At 39.5% G+C, this 26,474-nt stretch overlaps 1 protein-coding gene across 1 annotated transcript in view; it reads right to left on the bottom strand.

Annotated features, from left to right (window-relative positions):
- The window catches only part of ANKRD26 (ankyrin repeat domain 26), a 119,281-nt gene that overhangs the window by 61,057 nt on the left and 31,750 nt on the right, over positions 1-26,474 (bottom strand). The window contains exons 11-20 of the mRNA XM_019543428.1: positions 22,234-22,294; positions 21,916-22,118; positions 18,785-18,914; positions 14,970-15,031; positions 12,106-12,208; positions 10,725-10,753; positions 10,554-10,638; positions 10,417-10,461; positions 8,442-8,690; positions 7,256-7,338 (exon numbers count right to left, since the gene is read on the bottom strand). Coding sequence (XP_019398973.1) covers positions 7,256-7,338; positions 8,442-8,690; positions 10,417-10,461; positions 10,554-10,638; positions 10,725-10,753; positions 12,106-12,208; positions 14,970-15,031; positions 18,785-18,914; positions 21,916-22,118; positions 22,234-22,294 — 1,050 coding nt within the window. The remainder of the gene's footprint in view (positions 1-7,255; positions 7,339-8,441; positions 8,691-10,416; positions 10,462-10,553; positions 10,639-10,724; positions 10,754-12,105; positions 12,209-14,969; positions 15,032-18,784; positions 18,915-21,915; positions 22,119-22,233; positions 22,295-26,474) is intronic.

The raw sequence follows: 26,474 nt of genomic DNA on the forward strand, positions 1-26,474 counted from the left end.
CCCAGGCCAAGTGTAGCTCTCCTTCCCCCCTTGCTGAGATGGGCTCAGGCTAGGCTGCCCCTCGCCTCCCTTCCTGGGGTTGGATGGTGGCTGCCACACTGACCCTGGGCGCTGGATCAGAACGACCATCAGGCCCATCAACGGACCAGCCACAGCCCATCTGACCCACCAAGGAAAAAGTTTGAGCACCACTGGTCTAAACCAAAAGAGATGCCAAGATAGGATGAATCTGTAAAATAAATCCAGTGGGTATTAAGCTTTCAAAAGGGGCATGCTATTGGGACAGGTGCTTTGGGCCTCTACAAGGATGCTTTGGCCTCTGACAAATCCTCTGGGATCCTCCAGGTTTTGTGGGACCTTTCCATAGTTATGAGGCAAACTTCAGCTCCCACTGGAATGACGTGGGGTTGAGCTCTGCAAAGTAAGCCTTGTACAGATTTCTAAGTCCCATAACTTTTAATGCAGGAAAGGACTCTGGATTCAAGTTGTTTGAAGAAAACAATACAAACTGTAGAGGTGGTTCTGCTAACCAATGTACGTCTATCACTGACATTTGTGACTAAAAATACAATCATCTTCAAATTCAGAATTACAAAATTAGTTATTCAAAATGAATGACAAATCAAGATGGACTCATTCAACTCATAATAATATAAAACAAATGCTAAGCATGATTTAAATCAGAAGACAGGAAATCTTGACTATTTTAGTCCTGTCTTATATGTGTACGTTTTAGTTATTCTACCAAAAAAGTGATTCCAGTCACTGAGAACAAATAAACATTTCAATTTACAACTAAATATAATTTTAAACTAAAATTGATACTATTTTTCCTAACCAAGAGGTTATATATTCATTTGAATAGAATAATAAACATTTAAATTCAGCTTCTTAAATGTTTATGTTATTAGGAAATGGTAAGTGATAGATTTCGCCATAAGTAGTTTTTTATTCATGATTTGGATGAAGTTCTACACAGACAGAAACTGAAATACAATTTGAAACGAATAAAAAAGCAATATAAAATATTTTTCTTAGTTAAATACAACAAAATATGTTGAATATATAAGAGAAAAGGAGCTACTATATTTAAAACAGACTTATTAAACAAATTATGTTTTAGGTGTAGATTATTAACAGAATAAACTGACTTTTTCTGATTACTATGTCTTTCAAAATTTTAGAACCGACTGATCTCATATGCTTATACCTCATTTTTACTAGAGACTGGAATAGGAAGAAAAGATTTTCGGCTTTGCAACTTCCAATAGGTTTCTCAATTTTGAATATACGAATGATTCAAATGGATTGCTTGATTAGCTGCAATGAAGAAAATACTTCTGATACAGCTTACAAGAAGAAACTATTGTAGAAAGCTGCTAAGCAGTTTGACAAACTGTTTCCAAGTGACTTTCATTTGTTTGGTAGTTACATTTTAAAATGACAGCAGCAATCATGTATATTTTTAAAAAATGAAATATTTTAAGACAATCGTAAATTTAGTCTTAGCACAGTTTGTGACAAGTTCATATAAATGTATTTTTAAAAGGAATATGCATTTTTTAAAGTTATGATTTCTAAAAAAATCACCAATTTTTATCCACACAGATTACCTTACCCTCAATAATTTAAAAACTGCTATACAACCAAGAGGTGTCACTTTTGATGCAATACTCTATTTTACTGGCTTCCTTTCTATGGCTAATGTTTTGGCTGCCATCACTTGGTCCAATGTAGTAATAATTACTGTACCATTACTACAAAGGTGATTCTTCTATAGCCAACCGTTATATTAGGATGACTCCCAAGTACAAACTTCCCTTCAACAAAAAGGAGTTTTTTACAAAAAGGTAAAAAAAGACCTTCTCCCTACAAGTATGTAATCCCATAAAAGCAGACTAAGGTAACTGTCCCATTGAAATCAGTGAGATTATTCACATAAATAGGGTAAGAGAAAAAATGGTGCATGGCTTCATAATTAAAAGCGGTAACATATCAGAATGATTATATACAAGGGGAACAGGTGGTACAGGAAACCTTAGTTTTTATAACTTTAGAGTGTTTTCTTTTTGTCCATGTTTTCTTCCATTAATATCATTCTGAAGAATAATTTCCTAGTTTAATACAATAAGTAACACCTCCCCTCCCTGAAATTTCATTGTGTAGTACTGTATTGATGTTAATATGACTTATCAGCAGGCTGACCATTATCATTTGAACTAACAGAGTAAATGAAAGAGGAATAGATTTTTATTCTTTGAATAGACTGCCAGAGGGGAATGAAACAATTTCTTGGTGAATTTCACAGACACTTGCTTGGAGCTGATACTTTAGTCCAACCATGCAGTTGGTCCAAAAAAATATATCCCCCACAAAAAATCCTTTCATAATTCTTGGACCGTCATAGCCACCCTGCTCATACACAGTGTTTCTCAACCAGGGAGCTTTGAGATTTTTTTCAAGGGTGCCGTGCAGTGCCACACAACATTAGCATTGTTAGGTGTGCAAACATGATTCACAGGATAAACTCAGAGATTTCAAATAGGAATGCATAATTTAAAAACATTCTGACCTTCTGTGGTTTGAACTCTTAGCACCAAAAAAATGCTCTATTATTTTCCTATCATCAAAAAATGAATGAAAAGCAAGAACTGGCATTTCCTTAGGGGTGCCTTGAGTCTAAAAATGTTGAGAACTACTGGTGTAACACCTCTGATAGCTGATGAACGCTGAGACTCAGAAATACTGGGTTCCTTTTCTGGATCTGCAGAAGGATTGTACTGGAACCACACTACCCATTTTCCCTTAAAACACAAACCCTTTTGTCCCATCTCCTGCAAACTGCCCCTGTCCTAGACCTGTCTTATCCCTACCTTTGTCATCATAAATACTCCCCCATTTTCTTGACTTAGCTTGACCCAGTCTCTAAAATGTTAGACTTATCCTAGTCCCAAACTGCTTAAGCAGCATGTCCCAATACCATCCCATTATTTCAGCAGTTCTGTGCTGTCTCCAGATGTTATTTTTGTAGTGTTAAAAAATGTAAAGGGGCACCTGCAGCTAGAGGAATTAAACACACTGGCCGGCATGCCAGGCTCCCAGGTTGCAAGTACCTCAGGATGTTTAAAGAGGAAGGGAGTATCCTGGGAGAATGGGGAGCACTGATTTCCACACCTGAGGAGCTGCCTTTGAGGCCCAGAGGGCAGGACCCAAAGCGGAAGGGAATACTGCACCACCACAGTCACCAAGTAAAGGCACAGTGGCACAGAGTTGTGCATCCCACTGCTGCCAAATGAGCAGGGGGGACCTCACTCTGGCAGTCATGGTGGCATGGCACTCCTTCCTGTGCTAGGTACTTCCCACTGGGTCACGGAGGCAGGTCCTGGACAGAGCTGGTCTGGCCCAGCTGCAGTCCTGCACCCCTCTGTGGGCACAGAAATATGGGGTAGCATATCCCCCACACACATCGACTGTGCCTACAGCCCCCTACCCCCCCCATGCACCTTTTCTCATATATAGGAGGTCTGGGGGGCAGCAGGTTTGGAGGAGCACCAGCAGGACAAGGGGGCTGCAGCTTGGGAGTGAGGGGCAATGGCACGGGCAGGGGAAGGGTACTGGCATATCCCTTCTGTAGTGGGAGGCCCAAAACTGAACAAAGCACTCCAGATGTGGCTTCACCAGTGCAGAATAGAGGGGAAGAATCACTTCCCTTAATCTGCTGGCAACACACCTACCGACACAGCCCAGTATGCCATTAGCCTTTGCAACAAGGGCACACTGTTCGCTCATATTCATCTTACTGTCTACTGTAACCCCCAGGTCCTTTTCTGCAGAGCTGCTGCCCAGCCAGTCAGCCCTCAGCCCGTACTGGCGTACGGGACTGTTCCGTCCTAAGTGCAGAACTTTGCACTTGTCATTGTTGAACCTCATGAAATTTCTTTTGGCCCAATCCTCCAATTTTTCTTTGTCACACTGAATCCTAGCCCTATCCTTCAGTATATCTACTACTCCACCCAGCTTGGTGTCATCTGAAAACTCGATGAGGGTGCACTCTATGCCATCTTCCAGGTTGTTGATGAAGACATTGAACAAAACCAGCCCCAGGACTGACCCCTGGAGCACTCCGCTTGATACTGGCTGCCAACTAGATACTGAGTCATTGATTATTACCCTTTGAGCCTGATGCTCCAGCCAATTTTCTAACCACTTTACAGTCCATTCATCCATCCCATACTCCCTTAGCTTGCCTGTGAGAATGTTGTGGGAGACCGTATCAAAAGCCTTGCTAAAATCAAGGTATATCACATCCACTGGTCTCCCCGCACCCAAAGACACAGTCACCTCATCATAGAAAGCAATTAGGTTGGTCAGGCATGACTTGCCCTTGGTGAATCCATGCTGACAGTTCCTAATGACCTTCTTCTCCCTCAAGGGCTTTGAGATGGATCCCTTGATGATCTGCTCCATGATTTTTCCAGGGACTGAGGTGAGGCTGACTGGTTTGTAGTTCCCTGGATCCTCCTTTTTCCCTTTCTTAAATATGGGCACTATGTTTGCCAAAGGAAAAGTCCAATCATCCGGGACCTCTCCTGATTGCCATGAGTTTTCAAACATAATGGCCAGTGGCTCTGCAATCTCATCAGCCAACTTCCTCTGCACCCTAGGGAGCATCCCATCCAGCCCTATGGACTTGTATATGTCCAGCTTTTTTAAACAGTCCCTAACCTGTTCTTTCACTGTGGTTGGCTGCTCACCTCCTCCCCAAACTGTGCCGCCAGGTGCAGTAGTCGGGGAGCTGACCTTGCCTGTGAAGACTGAGGTGAAGAAGGCATTAAGCACTTCAGCTGTTTCTGCATCCTCTGGTACAAGGTTGCCTCCCACATGCAGTGAGGGACCCACACTTTCCCTTAACCTTCTCTTGCTACCAACATATTAAAGAAACCCTTATTAACCTTCACGTCCCTTGCTGGCTGCACTCCAATTGTGCTTTGGCCTTCCTGACTTCACCCCTGCATGCCCAAGCAATGCTCTTATACTCCTCCCTAGTTATTTGTCCAAGTTTCCACTTCTTATAAACTTCTTTTTTGTGATTTAGTTTACTGAAGAGTTCTCTACTAAGCCAAGCTGGTTTTCTGCCATACTTGCTAGTCTTCCTTCACATTGGGATGGTTTGTTCCTGCATACTTAGTAGGGCTTCTTTAAAGTATAGCCAGCTGTCCTGGACTCTTCTGTACCTCAGACTGGCTTCCCAGGGGATCCTGTCCATGAGTTCCCTGAGTGAGATGAAGTCTGATTTTCTGAAGTCCAGGGTCTGTACTCTACTGCTCTCCACACTTCCTTTCCTCAGGATCCTGAACAAAATCATCTCATGGTTACTGCTGCCTAAGTTGCCATCCACTACTACATTCCCCATCAATTCTTCCCTGTTTGTGAGCAGCAGGTCAAGAAGAACATGGCGCCTAGTTGGCCACTCCAGCACTTGTACCATGAAGTTGTCCCCAACACTCCAAAAACTTCCTGGCTTGCCTGCACGCTGCTGTATTGCCCTTCCAGCAGATGTCGGGGTGATTGAAGCCTCCCACAGGAACCAGGGCTTGTGATTGGGAAAATTCTACTAGCTGTTTGAAGAAAGCCTTATCCACCACTTCCTCCTGGTCTGGTGGTCTATAGCAGACCCCCTCTACAACACTGCCCTTCTTGCTCTCCCCTCTAACCTTAACCCAGAGACTTTCAACAGGCCTATCTCCAGCTTTATACTGGAGCTCTGAGCAATCATATGGTTCTTTTACATAAAGTACAACTCCTCCTCATCTTCTTCCTTGCCTGTCCTTCCTGAACAGTTTGTACCCATCCACAACAGTGCTCCAGTCATGTGAACTATCCCACTAAGTCTCTGTTATTCCAACCACATCATAGTTCCGTGACTGCGCAAAGACTTCCAGTTCTTCCTGCTCGTTTCCCAGGCTCCGTGTATTCATGTACAGGCACCTGAGGTAACGAGGTGATTGCTCTGATTTCTCGGGAAGTATGAGAATACTTCCCCTGTTGGCCCCTGATGCTTGCTCTTCCCCCAGGTCTTCTGCTTCCCCACTTACCTCAGGGCTTTGGTTTCCAGCCCCCAGTGAACCTAGTTTAAAGCCCTCCTCACTAGGTTAGCGAGTTTGTCTGGGAATATGTTCTTCCTTTTCTTCCTCAGGTGGATCCCATCTCTTCTTCTTGTAACAACATCCCATGGTCGAAGAAGCCAAAGCCCTGCAGGTGACACTACCTGCGCAGCCAGGTATTGATCTGCAGGATGCACCTGTTGCTGCCTGGGCCCTTTTCCTTGACTGGAAGGATCAAAGAGATAATGATCTAAGCCCCAGATCCCTTCACCTTTGTTCTGCACCTATTGTTTCCCAGAAATGTCTTAATCTTAGCCTTTGGCATTTTCCTGGAACTCCATGGTGCTTGAGGGTCACTGAGAGCACAAAGGGAGAGAGAACGAGAGTCTCTCTGCTGTCAGTGCACATGCCTAGACATGACACAGCCTATAGCAGAAAGAGCTGAAATTATAGTCATGATCTCTGTAATATGCTCTGTGCTAACATATATCCTTAGCTTCTTTAAGCACCTATGGAATCTTTCCGTGATTTAGCTACAAAGGTCTAAAAAGTATCTATTGAAGAGAGGCAACCTGCAATTTTTCAAAACTGCTTGTAACGTGGTAAAATATAAGTGAATTTCTAAGAGAAAAACTAAAAGCATGCCCCCTGCTAAAGAGGCCAGTTCCTTCATAAAAGCAAGGGAACACTAAAGCTTTTAAAAGAAGTTGATAGAATTTTTACATTTGAGCAACATGTCCACCCCCGACCAATTTCATTTTAGAAACACAAACTTTTTTTATTTTATTAAAACGAAGTCTGAAGCAGATGCCCAGGATAGCAAATTTCAGTCTCAAGGGGTAACGTTTAGCAACTTTAAAACTACTAAAAATAAGGTCCTACAATGTGAAGTGTCAGGCGACGTTAGTTATACATTCTACTACTAGATCTGTCATAATATGGCATTAGTCCACAGGATCATTTATCTAGCAAAGCTCATTGGTGCTATGGATCATGTACAGTTTTGTTTTGTTTTTTTAATACATGGCAATAACTTTTTGACATTCCTCATCCAGCAACTCAGCAAGTGAACAGACTGATACTACTTTTATGTAATGATGGCATAAAATTAAGCAAAACATTAATAGTCTTTTCTGGTTTATTTGACTCACCTGCTTCTCACAATTTTCACCTGGATCTTTGAGCCCCTTTTTGTCTGGGAAAGACACGTTAACAGCAGGTTCTGGCAATTCATCTATATGAACAATGAATAAAAAGATAATTTGTAAATAAAACTTAATCATACCAGGAGTATTCTGTGAATAACCAGATTCTGCAGCTAAAATAATTACATTAAAAACACATGAAGATAGTTTTAATACAAACCAACACATCAATGAAAAATCAAAGTTGCCTACATGAACTAAGGAAACAAGAAAACTTGCAAAATATGAGATTTACTATCAAACTGATATCTTAATTTTGAACCAATAAAACCTTTTATAGATGATTATAATAAGTCAACACTAATCTTTATCCTGTATCAGTGGCTTACTTTTTTGGCAGACCTACCACAAATCAGCCCCATACCCTCCCAAACTGCTGTGCCGATCCCATTCTCCTGCTCAATCTGCTGCTGTTTTCTGACCTCAGCCTTATGTTCCTTGCCTGATTTGCCGCATAGCTTTCTGCTTCCTTCCCTATCTGTTGCTGTCCCCTCCCCAATCTGCCATGTGACGCACACAAAGGCTGCCTATGCCACTTGTAGCACCAGTACCACAGGTTGGCCACCCGTTTTAGTGCCTGGCTTTAAAAACAGCGTGACATCCAGATATAACTACTAAGTTTCCTTAACTGACCTTAAGCAGCAAGATGAATTTTTCAGAAAATGCAGGCTTTTAAAAAAATTAAAGAGAGATTGCCCCATGTCTTTGTCTACACCAAGTTGTAACTCCTAAATTTTGTGTCATTTTTTGATGATTGCTCCTTTTTAACTTCTGTGCTTATTCCACACTTTCATGTGGTTGTTCATCTACTCAGATTTTGAGTCTAATCCTATATGTTGAATCCACTGCTTGAGAAACATATTCCTGATAATTTATTTTAAATGAGATTTAATCGCCCCAGAGTCTCTGTGACTTTTGAAAAATCTAACTTAAGGACTCTTGAAAAATTTTACCCTAAGCCTTAGCGTAGACATGGAACAAGGGAAGAGCAAGAGGGGACCACAGTAGCTTTCCATTCCCAACATTTCAGTTTTCAAGACACTTCTTTCCACAGCGTGACATCCAGATATATGTAAATGTAATTAAGCCAACTGGAAAGAATTACATGATATGTTATTAACAAATAAAATACCTTTGCTCTTTGGAGTTACTAGCTTTTGGACAAGGTGTAAACTGGTATTTTGGGGGGAAGCTTCAGTTTGATCATTTGACATTTCTTCTACTTTTGGAGGAGCAATTCTGCAATCTGTTCCTGCTGTATCATTTTTTGCTGTCAGTGCTGACAATGGAGAAGCATGATTCTCAACTGTCATGACCATGGAACTTCTATTATTGGGTAAATTTTTAAGTGAAACACTGGTAGAATCCCAGTCTGATGCATCTGAAAAAAATGTGAAAAACAATATATTGTAAAAAAATAATATATTAAAAATTCCTATAGTAAAACTTAGTTCTAGCAAAATACACAGAAATCAACTGCTGTCATAGAGAAGACTATCTTTGTATCCTCAGATACATACAGTGATTCAAGGTATTGCATTCACTCCAGACACATACAAAGCAGTTTATACACACCCAGAAACTGTGGTTAAGAGAACACAGTCAGCTTGCACTTTAGCAAGCTTTAAAATATTTTTTGTTATCTTATGAGTACGGGACAGAGCTTTTTCCAGCCCTTTTGTACTAAGGCTTCCTTCCTAATAAATAAGGGCCAAAAAACAGAGAAACATAGTAGCATTGTAGTAGCAGTGATGGTTCAGGAAATATGTGGGAGGAGGAGATATTTTTGGAACAGAAGAAGGATGAGCTGCATTTAAAAGCTTGTCTAAGTCTATCCCAACCATGTCATTGGTCCAATAAAAGATACTGCTCACAAAATCCTTACTTTATACATATGGGAAAGGGACAATTTGCTATGACCTGAAAACCTTATTCTGAGGGCAGAAGATAGAAGTTAATCTATACTTGAAGAAGAATGAGAAAGTACTATCTTCCTCATTCTATTCTCTGTAAGGCTTGGCAAATGTACAGTTTTTCAAAATTTACAGAGTAATTAAAATAAGGGCCCCTTGGACATTCAGATACTGGAAATTCCCAGCTACAAAGGGCATGACTCCCTGCCCATTAAGTTTTTATTAAGTCTTGAGATAATATTGGAGAGAAAAAGGTGCCATGTAGCTTATTAAAATATGGAGTAGAGAAAGAGCAAGCATCAGCAGAAAATCCTGTGAAGGGACTACTGTTTGGATGTATATTGGAGTCTCAGTCCACGTATTAGGTCCCTAGAGTCTCATACTACAAAAGGAAAAAACACTCATGTTTTATTAATAAACCATTTCTCAATGCTTTCAAGCTTCTTCCAAAAAATCAGCTATTGCAACAGAAAGAAAAAAAGGGAAGCTTAAAGTCAACTGGATTTATAATTAAGGCTAACCTAAAGTATTAATTTTTTAAACAACACAGAAAAACAATTTGAGATCCTCAAATAAAAAATAATGTTTCTGTCAAGAAAACTATGAAAAAATGTACATTTTTTTGTAAAATTGCTATAATCTTTGACTGGTCAAAAAATATTCAGTCAATTGACGAGTTAACTGACAATATTTGACCCATCAACTGACTGGCTTGCCAAGCCTACTTTGAAATGCATTAACATTATCTCACCTGACTAGATCTGAGTCCAAGATTTTGTAATCCCTTCATTCAGCTGTACAGGTATACCACCTTATTTTTGCAGTGGGAATACAGAACCCTGAACACAGAAGCAGCTCAGGACTGATAAGTAAAATAAAAAAATACACGATAAAAGAGAAAAACTTTCCAAATTTATGTACATATCTATATCTGTGCATGTATGCATGTACACTATACATGTGTATGCTAAAACAACCAAACTAAAATCCCTATACATTTACCTATTCTGTGCATGGAATTTAGGATCCAAAAAGGAAGCTTATTTTTGACTCACTTGTGTTCCTTAACAACTAGAAAAATGCTATACAGTATGTTGTTAAAAACCAGAATGTTAGCAAAATTAACTATGGAAGTTCATACATTTTCTGGTAAGTAATTTATGCATGCAATTACAATTAAAATACTACAAATACCTTCAATATCATCTGCATCATCTAAACCAAATTCTTCCATTAAATCTGCAAAAGTGAAAAGTCAACAACATTTTAACTTAATATTTCCTATTAAAGGTTCTAGCTGCTCCACCAAAATTTAACATTGTAAATATTACCTGATTTTTGCTTCTCCCCACTCTCCCTCACTTTTGTGGGATAAGAGTTGTCATTTGTCTCTATGATTTCTCGAGTGGACTTTTGCTATAAAATAACAACATAGGACATTAAAATTGAAGATAATTACATATTAATTAATACGACAAATTCTTAGAATAAATGGTATTTACCTGTGAATCACTGTGTTTCTCTGAAAAATCTAAAAGAGGAAAAAGTTTTACCTATGATTACTTAAAATGCTTACATGCAAGAGTCAGTGACTTGATGCAGAGCAAGTGGTTTATAACTATGCACTGCTTATTTTCAGTGTTATTTTAGCATATATGTAATTCCCAAAGACCTAATTTTAATTAGATTATATACTTTATAGCAACCCCACCTGTGTTAGTATGGTAAAACATGATTGTTCCATCATGCACCTCAGATTTCAAGCGACTGAACAAGAATAGTCATGTGAAGCAATAAGGCCATGCTGGTTAACAGAACAAGTACAAACCTTAATTATTTTTTAAGTAGTATTTGGCACCCCAATTAGAAAATTAGAAAAAAACAAAAGCAGACTGCAGTAGTTCAATGGCATAAAGCAATGCAATAGTACTATTACTGTGATTATGCTACAAGTGTTTATGTAGTTATGAACTTTGTTGTCTATGAATGGAAGGGTGAGAGTTATACACAAATAAAGGAAAAATAAGGTCACCATTAAATGATATAATTTCAGTTTAATAATCCAATGATCACTTTGTTTAGCTTAAAAACAAATAATAGAAAGTTTTCTGTTTGGCTCTACTGTCCACCTGTAGTATAATTCTCAATAACAGCATTTAAATTTTTGTCTGATGTAAAATCATTTCCATACCCACGTGTTCTACTGGCCTGACTAAACTTCTTGAATCCTCTATTTTAGACATCTTATAATTTCTTGATCCTCTTATGAAAGAAGGTATGTAAAATGTGTCTAAGGGAGGATGTATACCAACATTTTAATACTATTTTAATACTATAAATTGTAAGCGCTGTTATAAAAGAATATATCATTTGGATTTCTCAAAATGGGATACTGAAATACCTTACAAAGCTTCTGTCATCATTTTTCAATAGTGATTTACTTATTTTAAAAGCACCATACCAAAGCAGTGGTACTCAATTGATTCAGCCCCACAAATTGGATGAGGGCTGCAGGGCTAATTCACAGGCTGGAACTAGCAGGCGGGTGGTGGATAAGTATAAGACTAGCGGAAACACAATCCAAGCTACTAAAGAGACTTATTCCGATTACTCCTCCATTAAGCTGCTGTAGTCAATAGAGCAAGAAAATAACTTTTCTCTGAAGGAGATTATCTCCTGAATTTGAAAGGTAAAGCATTCATCGGTCTTATCTAAATTAAATATCATCAAAACCATCAATAATAGCGATTAACAAAAAGTTTTCTATTGCTGTTGAGAGTGCATAGACTTTTTAAAGCCCTTCTAATACATATGTATATATGAAATTACGGTTATTTTGTAGAAGTTCGCGAAGGATGCATAATAGTTCAATGAGGATAATACCTTTGTTTGGTTCCTCTGAAATACTCTGCATATGTGTTTCAGGTCTGAGTGCAGGTAAAGCCAACAAACCAGCTGATGGTTTTCTTGGGCTTTCAGAGGCACACTTGTTGATTGAGGAAAAACAAACAAACAAACCATCATGACAAACGGGGTAAAATTTATTTTTAGCCATTTACCACAGAAAATTTCCAAATATTTAGTTCCAGGGCTATCTGGAAATTAGTATCAGACTGATTTCCAAATAAACCTGTTTTTCAAGCTACATAGCATACTCAACACCAAGGGTCTCTGCAAAAACTCTGGAAATAACCCAGATGCCATTATTCCATCTATTTGGAAGCAACATTACATACGAGTAATTTAGAAGGTTAGTAAAACACCAGTTCAAATTTTCATCACCAAGATATTTGAATTTGCCTTGTTAAAACTAAATTAATTGTTATAATTCAGTATAACGTGGGGGGGAACAGAGTAAGACAATGAAGCACATCACTGAAAAAAATGCTTGAATAGCAACAACATTTTTATGATAAATGCCAGTTTGTACCTATAGTGGAGGTGATGTTCATGTCCTCAATATTCAAGTCTACAGGGACCATGATCAACAGGTCTGCAGTACAAGAGGAACTTCAGAAGAGCATCAAGCAAGCCAAAGTTGATAAAACCAAATATGATCTTAAGACTTCAAGTTTCATATTTTTAAGTGAAACTATGCTAAATTGTCTCAAAAGGGAGGGGGCTAACTCTGGGCACTGTTAATTTCTTCCTTACTGGGCACATCTACACATGAACTTTAATGTGCATTGCCCTATTTTTAATGCACATTGAAGTGTCACTAAAAACATGCTTTTTACTTAATGACCATTAAAATAGACTAATGTGCAAAAGTGTCACTTCAAAACTGTGGTTGCCTGTACACAAGTGTGGAGTGTACAGGCACACAAGGTTTTCAAGTGATATTTAATGTGCATTAGCCAATTTTAATACACATCAACTAAAAAGCACTTTTTTTTTAGTTATACAGGTTGTGGTCATATTGGTCTACAGGCAAAAGGAATCAGAACTAGTGGCAGAGGTGAAATCTTTTATTAGACCAAATGATATATTTGCAAGCTTTCAGGCCCTAGGGGAAATTTTACAATATTTGCATCCTCCTATGCCTGAAAAAAAGATGCCCGAAAGCTTTCAAATAAAGACATTTTTATGCAAATATCTAATGGTCTAATAAAAGATATCACCTCTGCCATGAGTTCTGATTGGGTTTTTTTGTGATGCTTTAACGCGCATTAAAATAGGCTAATGCACATTGAAATGCACGTGTAGACGTACCCAGTAAAGAAGACATTAACAGCGCCCAGAGAAAGCACCTCCTTTTGAGACAGCTTAACATATTTTCACTTAAAAATATGAATCTTAAAGTTTTAAGATAGTGTTTGGTTTTATCAACTCTGGCCTGCTTGGGATTTCTGTTCTGAAATTCTTCTACTGCAGACCTGCAGTTCATGGTCCCTGTAAACTTGAATATTGAGGATACGAACTTTACCTTCACTGCAGATACAAACTGGCATTTATCATAAAAATGTAGTTGCTATTCTAGCAACTTTTTTCAGTGTGTGCTTTATTATCTTAACTTGTAATTACAGTGCAGAGCAAACTCGATTAATTGAGTCTGCTGGAACACGGCAATTACCATGCTCCAACAGCGTCCTGCATCTCATGCATCAATGTCCCTGTGCTTCAAAATGGCAGCGAGGGCACTTGAACTAAATGAGCTTTAGTTCAAGCACCCCCACTGCTGATAAATGAGAAGCTGTGGCACTTTAGAGTAGCTTCCAGAGCCGCTCTAATTAAAGCACCACCTCCTCATTCCCAGAGCACATGTAAAAGTGCCCTGTGCTCTTTAGTTAAGGTGCATTAGGAGAAGCTAATGAGCATTTTCCTAGTATCTCAAAATGGAGGCACTAGATTTAATGTACATTAGCTAAAGCACGTTAATGCACGTGTAGATGCACCCACTGTCTACAAAACTGAATGACAGCTGGGTCTTTTCCTTTATACATACTTTCAGATAGGAAAGACAAGAGAACATAGCTATTTATGTATCTGTAATGCATACAATTTTTCAAGTTCTAAGCACATGTATATCAGCTAACAAGGAGGCCTAGATAGGAAATTTGTGAAGAAAAAGGTAAAGGATTATATTCTGCCACAAATTACTTCAACAGCACCTAGGTAATAATAAGAATAATTCTATATTTGAAACAGAATAACCAAAAGTAATAAAACTCTGAAAATTTAACATGAGGAAGTTTTGGACAATTTTAAAATATTTTAAAGGCTTCCATAAAGAGATGGAGAAAAATTCTTCTTTTTTGGTCCAGCGAGCCACACATGAGGCAATGGGTTTACACTACAGCAAAGCAGAGTTGGGACAAATCTCCTAACTGTAAGAAAAGTGGAAAAATAAGAATGACTTGTGTAGAAAAACTGTAGAATTCCCTTCGTTGGTGGTTTTCAAGATACAGCTGATTAGGCATCTCTCTAGAATGATTTCAGACTAGCATATCCTGTATTTGCAGAAGGCTGAACTGGATAACTCCTGAGATTCCTTACAAAGCTATAACTTGACTCTAAATGAGGGGTTAGCTATCAGGAGGTTATTAACAAACCTAACTATACAGCTCCTGATATAATAGAAGTACTGCATCCCACTCTTACAAAATCTTTAAATCCACCCAACTATAAAGGAACATGAAGGCAGTTCAGTCCAGTCTTGTATAGGGGATGCAACAGAAGCAAGCACTGGAAAGGAAATGACTGAATGGAAATAATATGATAATAATAGTTGTCTTAATAGAAAGTACCTCTGAATCCCAGGGTGATTCTGTATCTTCCTCCTCTTCTAATCCTAATGCTGACATCATATCTACAAAATAAAATAAGGAATTTTATTTTCTTGTACATATCTCTCATTGATTATGAATGCAAGGATCATCTCTCAAGAGGAAACCAATCTTAACCATGTGTACTATTAAGGCACTGCCCACTATATAGTCACATTTGCTTTAGGCTGCATGCTTTAGGTTTTTTTCTTCAGTCCTCCAACAAAAGCAGCTCTATACCTGCTGAATACAAACAAAAGAAAGCTGAAGGACAGCTAAGGGACAGAGCCAAAAGAGTATATACACTGCTGAGTATCTTGATAATTAACCTTTTAGTGCCTGGTCCATGAAGTCTAGAACTCTTGCTTAGGTACCTAGGTTTCCTAGAGAATATACCTTAGAATAGGATCTAATACAACTAGCAGGTTAAACAGGGAGACGCCTAGAAGTAGCCAATAAGAACACAAATATAAGATGTATTTCAAATCCCACGCTTTTCAGAGGCTTATGTCCTCAATAGTACAATGTATGTCCTCTGGCTGAAACAATTCCTTTTTGAAATTGCATCCAGGAAGAGCACACACCAACTGCAGAGACCTCCTCAGTCTGACAATGGGTTTTTAAACCTGAAAGCTTGCAAAAACTTTTTCCAACTGTTTAAGTTGGTCTAATGAAAGATATCAGCTTCACCCAAAGAACCTTGTCTACCTTTTTTAAATGCTCCTAAACCCACTATGCTTGGAAATATTCCAAAAGTTATTTCTGTCCGCACCCCTAGTTTCTGGATCTCAGTTGATCAGCAACAATGATGTGCTCAGCCTGAGATGTTTCTGGACATGCACAGAAACATATTTTTAGGTACCCAAGGAATTTTCACGCTGAAAAATGAGGTTCTGAGGTCAAGGGTCATCAGCCAATTTGCCACTGTGGGGTGCTATTTACAACCAAGCCTCCCCCCACAGCTGCAGACCCATATCCCTTGGCAATCAGCAGAGGCTGCAAAGCAAATAGGTAGAAAAGGGTGGGTGCCAGCACCCAGGGAATGCCTTCGATGTGGCAAGACAAAATAAACTGAATAGGCAGGTACTAGGACCCTGTGGATGCCTACTCTGCTACAGTGGCTGGGTGCTGCTGATTCTCTGAGCTGCCACAGGCTGGATCTAGCCTCTTCAGAGGCCAAATCTAGCCCACGGACCATAGGTTGCCAACCCTGATGTAGGGCGTTGAGCGTTAGATAGTAGCTAAGTGACAGATTTCAACACTGTGGTGCTGGACACCAGCATCTAAAGTACAACGTAGGTTAAACATAGATGCCTAGGTCCCTTTTTTGGATATGGCCAGCTAAACCAATACATGTGAAAAACTGAAATAATCAGAAGTTAATTTTCTACCTCTATCGGTTAGCTTGAAGGAACTTAAAACTGTAAAAAGATATTAGGGTTATAGTTAAGACTTAAGAGAATGAATAAATGACTGGTGTAACATATGCCCATTAAGGAAGTACTCTACTGCTTAAGTACTCTGTACTAGCCAAACTTGTTAAGACGTAACCTCACTGGGTACATTCTTGGCATGTCGAAAGCTGAAATTTAGGGACCTAGGAACTTTAAACAAAAAATTGTAGCACTAAAATTTCAAATGTGATAAAAGAATGTATGACAGTAACTAGGTCTTATCAGAAGGAAAGGTTTGAATCCTATTTGTCGAAGAGAAGAAAAAACACCACTTCCAGGTAATGCTGCTACTTAAAAAAAAAAATTCTGAGAACTGGGACTGAGTCAAAGTCATCCTGCTCTTAGTCATCCCTCAAACTCTGCTAGACACTGGAAAAGGCTTTCAAAAGCCTCTTCTGTATTATGGAATAATAGAAAATTAGGGCTAAAAGGAGCCTCAGGAAGTCATCTAGTTCACCCCCTGCTCAAAGCAGGGCCAGCACCAACTAGATCATTCCAGCCAGGGCTTTGTCAACCTGGGCCTTAACAACCTTCAAGGATGGAGATCCTACAACCACTCCAGATAACCTGTCCCAATGCTTCACTACCCTCCTAGTGAGAAAATTTGTCCTAATATCCAATCTAAACTTCCCTTGCTGCAACTTGAGACAATTGCACCTTTTTCTGTCATCTTCCACCACTGAGAACAGTCTAGCTCCATCTTCTTTGGATCCACCCTTCAGGTAGCTAAACACTACTATCAAATACCTCCTCAGTCTTCTCTTCTCCAGACTAAATAAACACAGTTCCCCCAGCCTTTCCTCAGAAGTCATGTGCCCCAGCCCCCTCACCATTTTCATTGCCCTCTGCTAGACTCCCCAACTTGTCCACATCCTTTCTGTAGTTGGAGGGAAGGGGGGGGGGGGCAAAACTGGACACAGTACTCCAGATATGGCCTCACCAGTGCAAAATTGAGGGAAATAATTACTTCCTTCACTCTGCTGGCAACTCTCCTACCAATGGAGTCCAGTAGGCTGTTAGCCTTCTTGGCAACAAGGGCACACTGTTGACTCGTATCTAGCTTATACACTGTAACACCCAAGTCCTTTTCTGCAGAGCTGCTGTTAAGCCAGTTGGTCCCAAGACTGTAGCAGTGCATGGGATTCTTCCATCCTAAGTTCAGGACTTTGCACTAGTCCTTGTTGAACCCCATGCTATTTCTTTTGGTCAAATCCTTCAATTTGTTGAGATTTCTCTGAATTCTAGCCCTACTCTCCAGCCTGTCAACTACTCCCCCCATCTTGGTGTCATCTGCAAACTTGCAAAGGGTGTACTCCATCCCATCTTTCAGGTCACTGATGAAAATATTGAACAGAACCCACCACAGGACTGCCCCCTGAGGCATTCCACTTGATACTGGCTGTCAATTAGACAGTGAGCCATTGACTACTACTCTCTGAGCCAGATAATCCAGCCAGATCCTATCCACATGATAGTTCATTCACTCAACCCATACTTCCTTTCTTGCTTGCAAGAACACTGTGGGAAGTGGTATCAAAAGCCTTGCTAAAGTCAAGGTATATCACATTCATTTCTTTTTCCGCATCCACAAAGCCAGTCATCTCATAATAGAAGGCAATCAGACATGACTTGCCCTTGGTGAATCCATGCTGACTGTTCCTGATCACTTTCTGCTACTCCAAGTGCTAAGAAATGTATTTCTTGAAAACCTGCTCTATGATTTTTCCAGGGACTGAGGTGAACCTGGCTGATCTATAGTTCCTTGGATTCTCCTTCTTCCCTTTCTTAAAGATAGACACTATATTTGCCCTTTCCAATTGTCTAGGAACATCCCCAGTCGCCATGAGTTTTCAAAAATCATGGCCAGCAGCTTTACAATCACATCAACCAACTCCCTCAGCACCCTTAGATGCATTACATTCTGCCCCATGGACTTATACACTTCCATTTTTTAAAATAATCCCTAACCTGTTCTTTCACCACTGAACACCAATTCACCAAGGTAGATTCAGTAATTGGTAGTATACATATATGGCCTAAGTATGCCATATCTTCTTGCTACAACTAGCTCTTCTAAAAATGCCAAAAAGTGATGATGAAACCTAGAATGCAATGTTTAGAACAGTACAATTAAACAGTACTGTCATTTGGCACCCTAAGAAAGGAACAAAGCTACTGCTTTGTTAGATTTCACAACTGCTCTGTCATTTCTTGCCAGGATTTGCAGATAAGTCGAAATGTTCACATGATCCGCAGTACTGAAGGCAGTTTATCAGTTTTCAGCTATCAGGACTCTCATACTAGTTAAACCAAGAAAAAACATTTGGGTTAGTATTAACTTACTTTTCCTAACAGACACATTTTCTGAGGGATTCTGTACTTCAGGGTTAACATTAATCAAATTTTTATCCACATTTGAAGTTTGCAGTTGCTCTTCCTCCTCCTCCTCTGATGATGATGATGATGATTCTTCCTAATGAAGAGATTAAATGGAAAATATCTGGCCATAAATACTACAAAAATGACATTACATTTGTCTTCTGATTTTACATTGCAACTACTTTGTATTACCATCCCCAAGAGCCTGCCAGAATAAATACCAACACTAAGTATCTACTGGATTGTATGGAACCATGAGCTCAACTCTCTTTTGAAGAAGTACTCTGTTTAGGGTATAGACATATAAATTCTTTTTTAGGTTAAATGGCTGCTTTTTTTTTTTAATTTAAGTTTTTTTGGGGGGGAAAGGGGTGGCTTTTTGATGGGATATATTTGACTAGATGGGAACATCAAGGTTGTATCATTCTTGTTCCAGTGAAAAAAATGTTGCAGCATTTTCTAAAGAAAATTGAGAATCTAGATACAGTTCATTTCCTCTGAAGCTCTTTCCTTTACTGAACCTCTTCAACCAAGAACACTTTGGTCACCATAGAATCATAAGAAATTAGGGTTGGAAGGGACCTCAGGACATCAACTAGTCCAACCCCTGCTCAAAGCAAGACCAGCCCCAACTGCATCATTCCAGCCAGGCATTTGTTCAGCAGGGTCTTAAAAACCTCCAAGGATGGAGATTCCACAACCTCTCTGGGTAATCTATTCCAGTGCTCTACTACCCTCCTAGTTAGAAACTGGTTCCTAATATCCAGGAAAAACTTCCTCTGCTGAAACTTGAGACCAATGCTCCTTTTTCTGTCATCCGCCACTACTGAGAACAATCTAGCTCCATTCTTTTTGGACCCCCCACCCCTTCAGGTAGTTGAAGGCTACAATTAAATGGCCCCTCTCCCTTCTCTTCTTCAAACTCAATAAGCCTAGGTCCCTCAGCCTCTCTTCATATGTCACATGTCCCAGCCCCCTAACCATTTCTGTTGCCCTCTGCTAGACTCTCTCCATTTTGTCTACATCCTTTCTGTAGTTGGGGGCCGAAAACTGGACACCATCTCTCAGATAGTGCAATTCATTTTCTGACTCTAATGAATTTTGTTTTATTCCCTTTTTCATGTAAAAAAATAACTCAGTTTATAAGTTTTGCTGATGATGATGAAGCCACACTCATATGCCAGAGGCATGATGGCTAGAAAGCCAGCAACAGGTACAACAGTCAATGGCAGTAAGAACCTTGGATGCTCAAAGGAAAGCCGTGAAGGCATTCATAGATGGTGTCATTACCTGTCTGAGCTTGAAAATCACAGACGCAGCCAGAGTTGCTGGAGAGGCATGTTAGTTTAGTTAGAGCATGGACAAGCAATCAAATTAAAGTGACATTACTGGGAGGGCAGGGACTTGTCAAAAAATGCCAGATGCATAGCATTTGTTCTTTGACCACAATTACCCAATTGTAGTGAGAGCTAAATCAGGGTGATTTAGTTGTTTTACTCGATACCAAATCACTTAGGTTTAGCTTTCACTAATCCTGGTAAGAACAAAAAAACCCCAACCCACAAACAGTTGCCTTGGTTGAGAACTATTCTGTGGCAAAAATCCCTCCACAGACACATTTGCCACATGACATTTAGAGTTTATTAAGATTACAGCCTCTCTTCACAAACAATATACTGTGAACCCATCTTTGACCAGAGATGACAGTGACTCTACAAATAAGAAATCTAACATTTTGCTTTTTTTCTCCCCTATTGCATCAAAATTTCATTTAAATTTAAAAAGTATTGCTCGTTACTACCCTAATACATAAATACTCATACTTATTAGAATATTATGATCAGTCATATTTTATTCTCTACTGAAGATTAGATCAGATTTAAATTCCATGAATCATTTTATCATTGTTCTGTTAACATTTTTCACTTGACAGTCATTATCTTTTTTCTTTATTTCTGCATTACCTGTGTACAATTTGAATTGATCATTTTTACTTACTTTGGTGCTTGTTTGAAATGTTTCTTTCATAATTTCTTCCTGATCATGTAAAGGCAAATTCTCACTTTCTTGTATTAATAAGCTGCACGCTGTATTATCCAGTTCCTCGGGATTCTCATATCGTTCCTTTCCAACGCTTGGCTCCAAAGGTTTAGCGCTCACAGCATTATGACTTCTGCTTTCATGCCCTTGATTTCCTGTCTCTGACCAAGGATCATCATCACTTTCAGAGATATCACCTTGTACATCTGAAGTTTTACCCTTAATGTCACAGCTATTTAAGACAGATGGAGATGCAGTTTTTTCCCCAGCTGTCATTTCAGAGTATTCAGAAGAGTAACTGTTTTTTCTGTGAAGCCCTGCCTCAGTCACACAGCTTATTTTCTGAATTCCCTCAGTATCTTGCAGTTTCTTTGGATTTTGATATTCCATTTCTTCGTGTTCATTATCACCTTCTCGCTGAGGCTGTCCACTATTTATCAGCTTGGATGATACTGTAGTTACATCTTCATTTAAACCTTCATAAAACCCATCTATAAAAGACATGGGAATATCAATGGATTCCTGAATGTTCTGATCTATGTCTTCACATGTTTTCTGATTACCTTCAGGTACATTTTCACTTCCATCTTTATCTTCTGTTTCACAATTAATGGTATTGCTAATGGTCTCCAATTCTTGAACAATTTCTCCCTTATCCTGTGACTTCTTAAAACATTCCTCTTCCTTACCATCTGTGCCATCACTCTGACTTTCTTCTTCCTCTTCTAAGTCTTCATCCTCCTTTTCTTCTCGACTAAGTTCTTCTTCCTCTTCTTCTTCCTCCTCTTCCTCATCTTCATCATCTTCTCCATCTTCCTCCTCCTCTTCTAATTCTCCTTCCTCCTGATTGCTTGTATCTGAACTTTCTTGATCTCTCAGTTTTTTACCTTCTTTCTTGTCCTTTGTATCTACTTGTTTGAGGTTTTGTTTTGATGACTGAGGACCTTCCATTTTAGTATCCTCACCATCTTCAGAAAACCATAAAGTGTGAAAAAACAAAAACAACATATGAACAAAAACTTTACCTTTATAAAAAAAAATAACAGAAAGTTTACCTGTGTGAAGCCCAGAAGAGGAGGAGCCATCTGGGAACGTTTTGAAAAGGAGCCGGGTGAGGGATGGATGGGATGAGGGAAGGACTTGACTTGGGACAAAGGCTTAGGAGGGGATTCAGTGACCTCTTCAGCTTCACAATCTGATTTATTTTGCAGTGAAATGGCTACATGCTCTGTTCTCATAATGCTACTTTTCTCATCTACTACAGTAAAAAGAAAAAGAAAATATACTCAGAAGGAAAAGAGAAATTCATAATAAATCTATTTTCACATCAACATGTAACACAGTAATTGAAATTTTTTTTTGCAATTGCTTACTGTTTTCCTTGAATTTCTGGGAAGCACGCAATAGCAGACTCAAGTTTAGTTTGGGCTGTTTCTGTAATAAAAAAATGACTTTCAGCAGAATAACATTATAACACAGACAGTAAAAACCACTTTATATCAAATAATAATAAATTTAGGATACTATCGAAATGCTAGATGGCTCCATCCTGTAGTCCTAACTCAGTCAGCACTCTCACTGAAATCAGTCAGTAAGGCTTTTTACCTTAAAATTAAACCCATCTACAGCTGACAAAAATATTTTAAAATGTACCATGCCTCTAAATATTTCCATTTTTATCTGTTAGCAATATTCCTTAATGTTAAAATTAAGAAGATATTAGGAATGTTTATTTTCAACTTTATGTATATGTACCTTAAATATCTGACAGATTCACTAGAGATGGCCAGAAGACTAGTCAATATGGCACAATTCATTATTGGTTACCAATAAAATTCCTGTATGATAGGAAGATGTATAGCTTATTTTTTACATAGAAAAAGCAAGAAAACAGTATGAAAATCAAGCCCCTTTGGTCTGAGATTTATGGGAGCTCAGCTGTTTCTTTTACCACTACAGAGTCCCACAGTACCAAGGAAAGCTGAGTTATGGAATATGTATGAGATGCAAATCTATCCAAGATAGATTTGCATCTCATACATATGTACATATTAGGGCTGTGCAAAACAGCACTGTTCTGCTTTGACTTCCGTTTTGATGGAACACCATTTCATTTTGAGTTTTGTTTCGTTGAAACTGTTTCGACGTTTCACCTATAGGCTACAATGGGGAAGCACGAAACTGCATATAACTTAGTCATTTTTTTCCTGATTTGGATGAAACTTGCAGGGATTGTACCCTGCCAAATTTCAAGGAGATAAGCACAGAGGTTCCTGGGAAACTGCACCTCATGCTGTTGACAGGCAAAACTCCTGTCACTTGCTGGCAGTGGCAGCTTTCTGTGATTTGGCAGGCAGTTCCGGAGGCCCACACCCCCCGGACGGCTGCGGGGCTGTGCTGGACTCCTCCCGAGGGAGTGGGCCCCTGATCCACTTGCCAGATGACAGGAGGCTGCTACTGCCACCTGGGACCAGCGCTGGGTGCAGCCCAGGGAAGACTGGTGCTGCTGCTGGCCTCAGGTGGCAGAACCAGCCTCCTGCCATCTGGCAGGCAGACTGGGGGGCCTCCACCCCCAGGACGAGTCTGGCACAGACCCCACAGCCCTCCTGGGGGTGGGGGTGGACCCCCAACCTGCCTGCCTGATGACAAAGCGCTGCTGCTGCTGGCTGGACTGGCATGGGGCGCAGCCTGTGCCAAGTGCCAGGAACATTGGTGCTGCTGCTGGCCCCAGCTGGCAGCAACAGCATGCTGTCATCTGGCACACAGGTCCAGCAGTCCACACTCCCAGGAGGGCTGGGGGCTGCACCAGAATCCTCCCAGACAGGTACAGTCCCCAGATCTGCACCGGATGACATGAGGCTACTGCTATCAGCTGGGACTGGCGCTGAAGCCAAGTAAGCCCGGCTTTGAAACTCAAAACATTTTGAAATTTTCGAAACATTTTGAGTTCCCTTGTTTTGTTTCAAAGGCTTTTTTGTTTCCTTTTAATTTCACTGTTTCAAGCTCAAAATGCATCCAAACAGCTTTGAAATGAAACACCCTGTGAAAATTCACATAGCCCTAATATATATATCTCAAGTTGAATCATACAGACAGACACATACACAAACAAGAACTTCGAGTGCTTTTTTTTTTTGGTTTTGTTTTTTTATTTTTTGTATTATGGAAACTTTTGTCTTGGTGGCTACAAGTGCTCTGATGTGAAAAGCTATGAATTCAGAGTCTTTTTATATAAGACTACAGCACAGGCCTGCAAAAAGCTAGGGCAGACTTACAGTCTCTAATCTTCTTATAGAAGTTCAAAACGGGAAGGTTCTCTCTGCCCTAAGACAGCAGTCTTTATTTTTAGCTACATGTTCTATACTAGCTGGTATAAGCAAAGTTTAATATATTCCTAAACCCTTTTAAATAATATCTGAGATTAAACTGATTGACCTTTCCTGCCTCTAACACGTGGAATACATAGATATTTGAGGAAACCCTGAAGGTTTTTCTTTTGTAACTAAAGACTACAGTCCTACAAACATCTAATCCAGGATGTTGGCAACCTGTGGCCCAGGGTCAGATCTAGCCCATGAAGAGATGGTTCTGACCTGTGGCACACACTCCAACCAAAGCAGCAGAGGAAACATCCCCAAGGTTCTACTGTCTCCATGTTCTGTTTATTCCTTTTGCTGCAGCAGAGTAGTCCCAGGGTCCTACCTCCTGATTACTCCCCTCTAAACAAAACCGAAACCTCAACAGGCCAAAAATGTAGGCAGAAAGTCCTGGTCCATGAGTAGGGCTCCCATACTGCAATGCAAATGAACAACAACTCAGTGCTGTCTTTCTTTCTTAGAGGGAGTAGCCTCTTCCTCTGTAACGAACTAGCAGCAAATATATTTTAATCTTCAAATCCCCTCTCAAATTTAATCTCTTCTCATTAGCCTTCTACTAATCGTCATGTATAGCTTTCTGTTACTAAATTCAAGCTTAATGAGGATTTTCATTTTTAAGAGTGATTAAACTAGACAAAAAATAGCCAGGAGTCTTAAAAATGGTATCTCACTTAAAAACCGTATCTTTCTCTCTTTGTTTTTTTTTAAATCTCTTTTCCTCATCCTCGTGATCTATTGCCACTTTCCCTTGTGTTCTTTATCCAACTTAGGTAATAAATACTCCTCGAGTTACATTTCAAGTTAAAACATTTCGCACTTACAACGTTTAGAAATTGACACCCTGTTTCAACTTTCTGAAGTCAGTTTCGACCTGACAACGTTTGATCCGTCACAATGCCACACCAGCAGACAAGTTTGCTGCATCGCCCATCTCCCTGGAGAACATCTGTCCAAACTTCCTTGGACATTTTCTTTAAGAAAGCAGACAAGACTCCACAAAAACCTGCAGCCAAAACTTCTGAGAAGACTCCAGCCAAGAACCCTTTAAATCCAACTAAGAGCCCTTCAAAAAGTCCAGCAAAGTCACCTCAAAAAATTCTTCCAAATCAATATGATTGCTATCTACAATATAAATACATTAATGTAGTTATATTACTCATCTATAATTGATTAACTATAAAATTCTGGGTTATTTTTGGTGAAAACAGAGTATTGGGCCTTGGTTCAGGAACCAATCCCCCATTTATAACATTGTTTCTTATAGGAAAATTGGTTCAGTTACAACATTTCAACTTAAGACGCGTTTTTTTCAGGAACCAATTGGGTCATAAGTCTGAGGACTGCCTGTACTTCAAGAACATGTTGCATGACTGTAAAATATCATGCATATCCCATTTTCCCCTATGACATTTCAAACAAAGAACACAGCAGTCAAATTTAGTAAATTCTGTTATACAGAGTTCAGTGACAGAACATACAATCAAGGGTGCTGTGATATCAAAATTAACAGGTATAGCCTTCGTTAGGAACCTTCTATAACCTTGATATCCTTAACACCTCTCCCTCCTACTTTCCCCTTTATTTTTCCCCATCTCTTCAGTTTCAGCTGCCATCCCTGCTGTATTCCTCACACATACTACTATTTCAGTTTCACCTCTCCTGCAATCTTCATCTCTACCTCTGTTCCTTTGCCATGACTGTTGTAGCTCACAGCTGAAGAGCTGGTATTTCCTAGTTCTTTAGATTTAAGCACTGTTATAAATACTGCAACTCATTATTTAAACAACCAGCCTATGTGTGTTTTACAGAACAATGTAAACATATTTTTTAGCCTCATACATCTCAATACATCTCATAAAAAACCTCCCTTAAAGCATGTGTTTAATGTTGCCAACGTTGCTTCACCTGCTGCTCACTTGGTATTTTTTTTAATTCAGTGCAGCACATATGAAAGGTGTACAAAAAATAGAGAAAACTTACTTAATACTCATTGAAAAACCCTGTCTTTTGTTTAGCACTGGCAGCCTAATTTATTTAAATAAATTAAGCTAGATTTGAAAAAGACTGCTCATGTTATGCCTGCATTCATTACTAATCTTATGGGGATCATAGTTTCATAGTTTCTAGGGTCGGAAGGGACCTGAGCAGATCATCTAGTCCGACCCCCTGCCAGGGCAGGAAAGAGTACTGGGGTCAAACGACCCCAGCAAGATGTTCCTCTAACCTCCTCTTAAACA

The sequence above is a fragment of the Crocodylus porosus genome, unplaced genomic scaffold (assembly GCF_001723895.1).
Source record: "Crocodylus porosus isolate Cpor-Errol unplaced genomic scaffold, CroPor_comp1, whole genome shotgun sequence".
Taxonomy (NCBI): Eukaryota; Metazoa; Chordata; order Crocodylia; family Crocodylidae; genus Crocodylus; species Crocodylus porosus.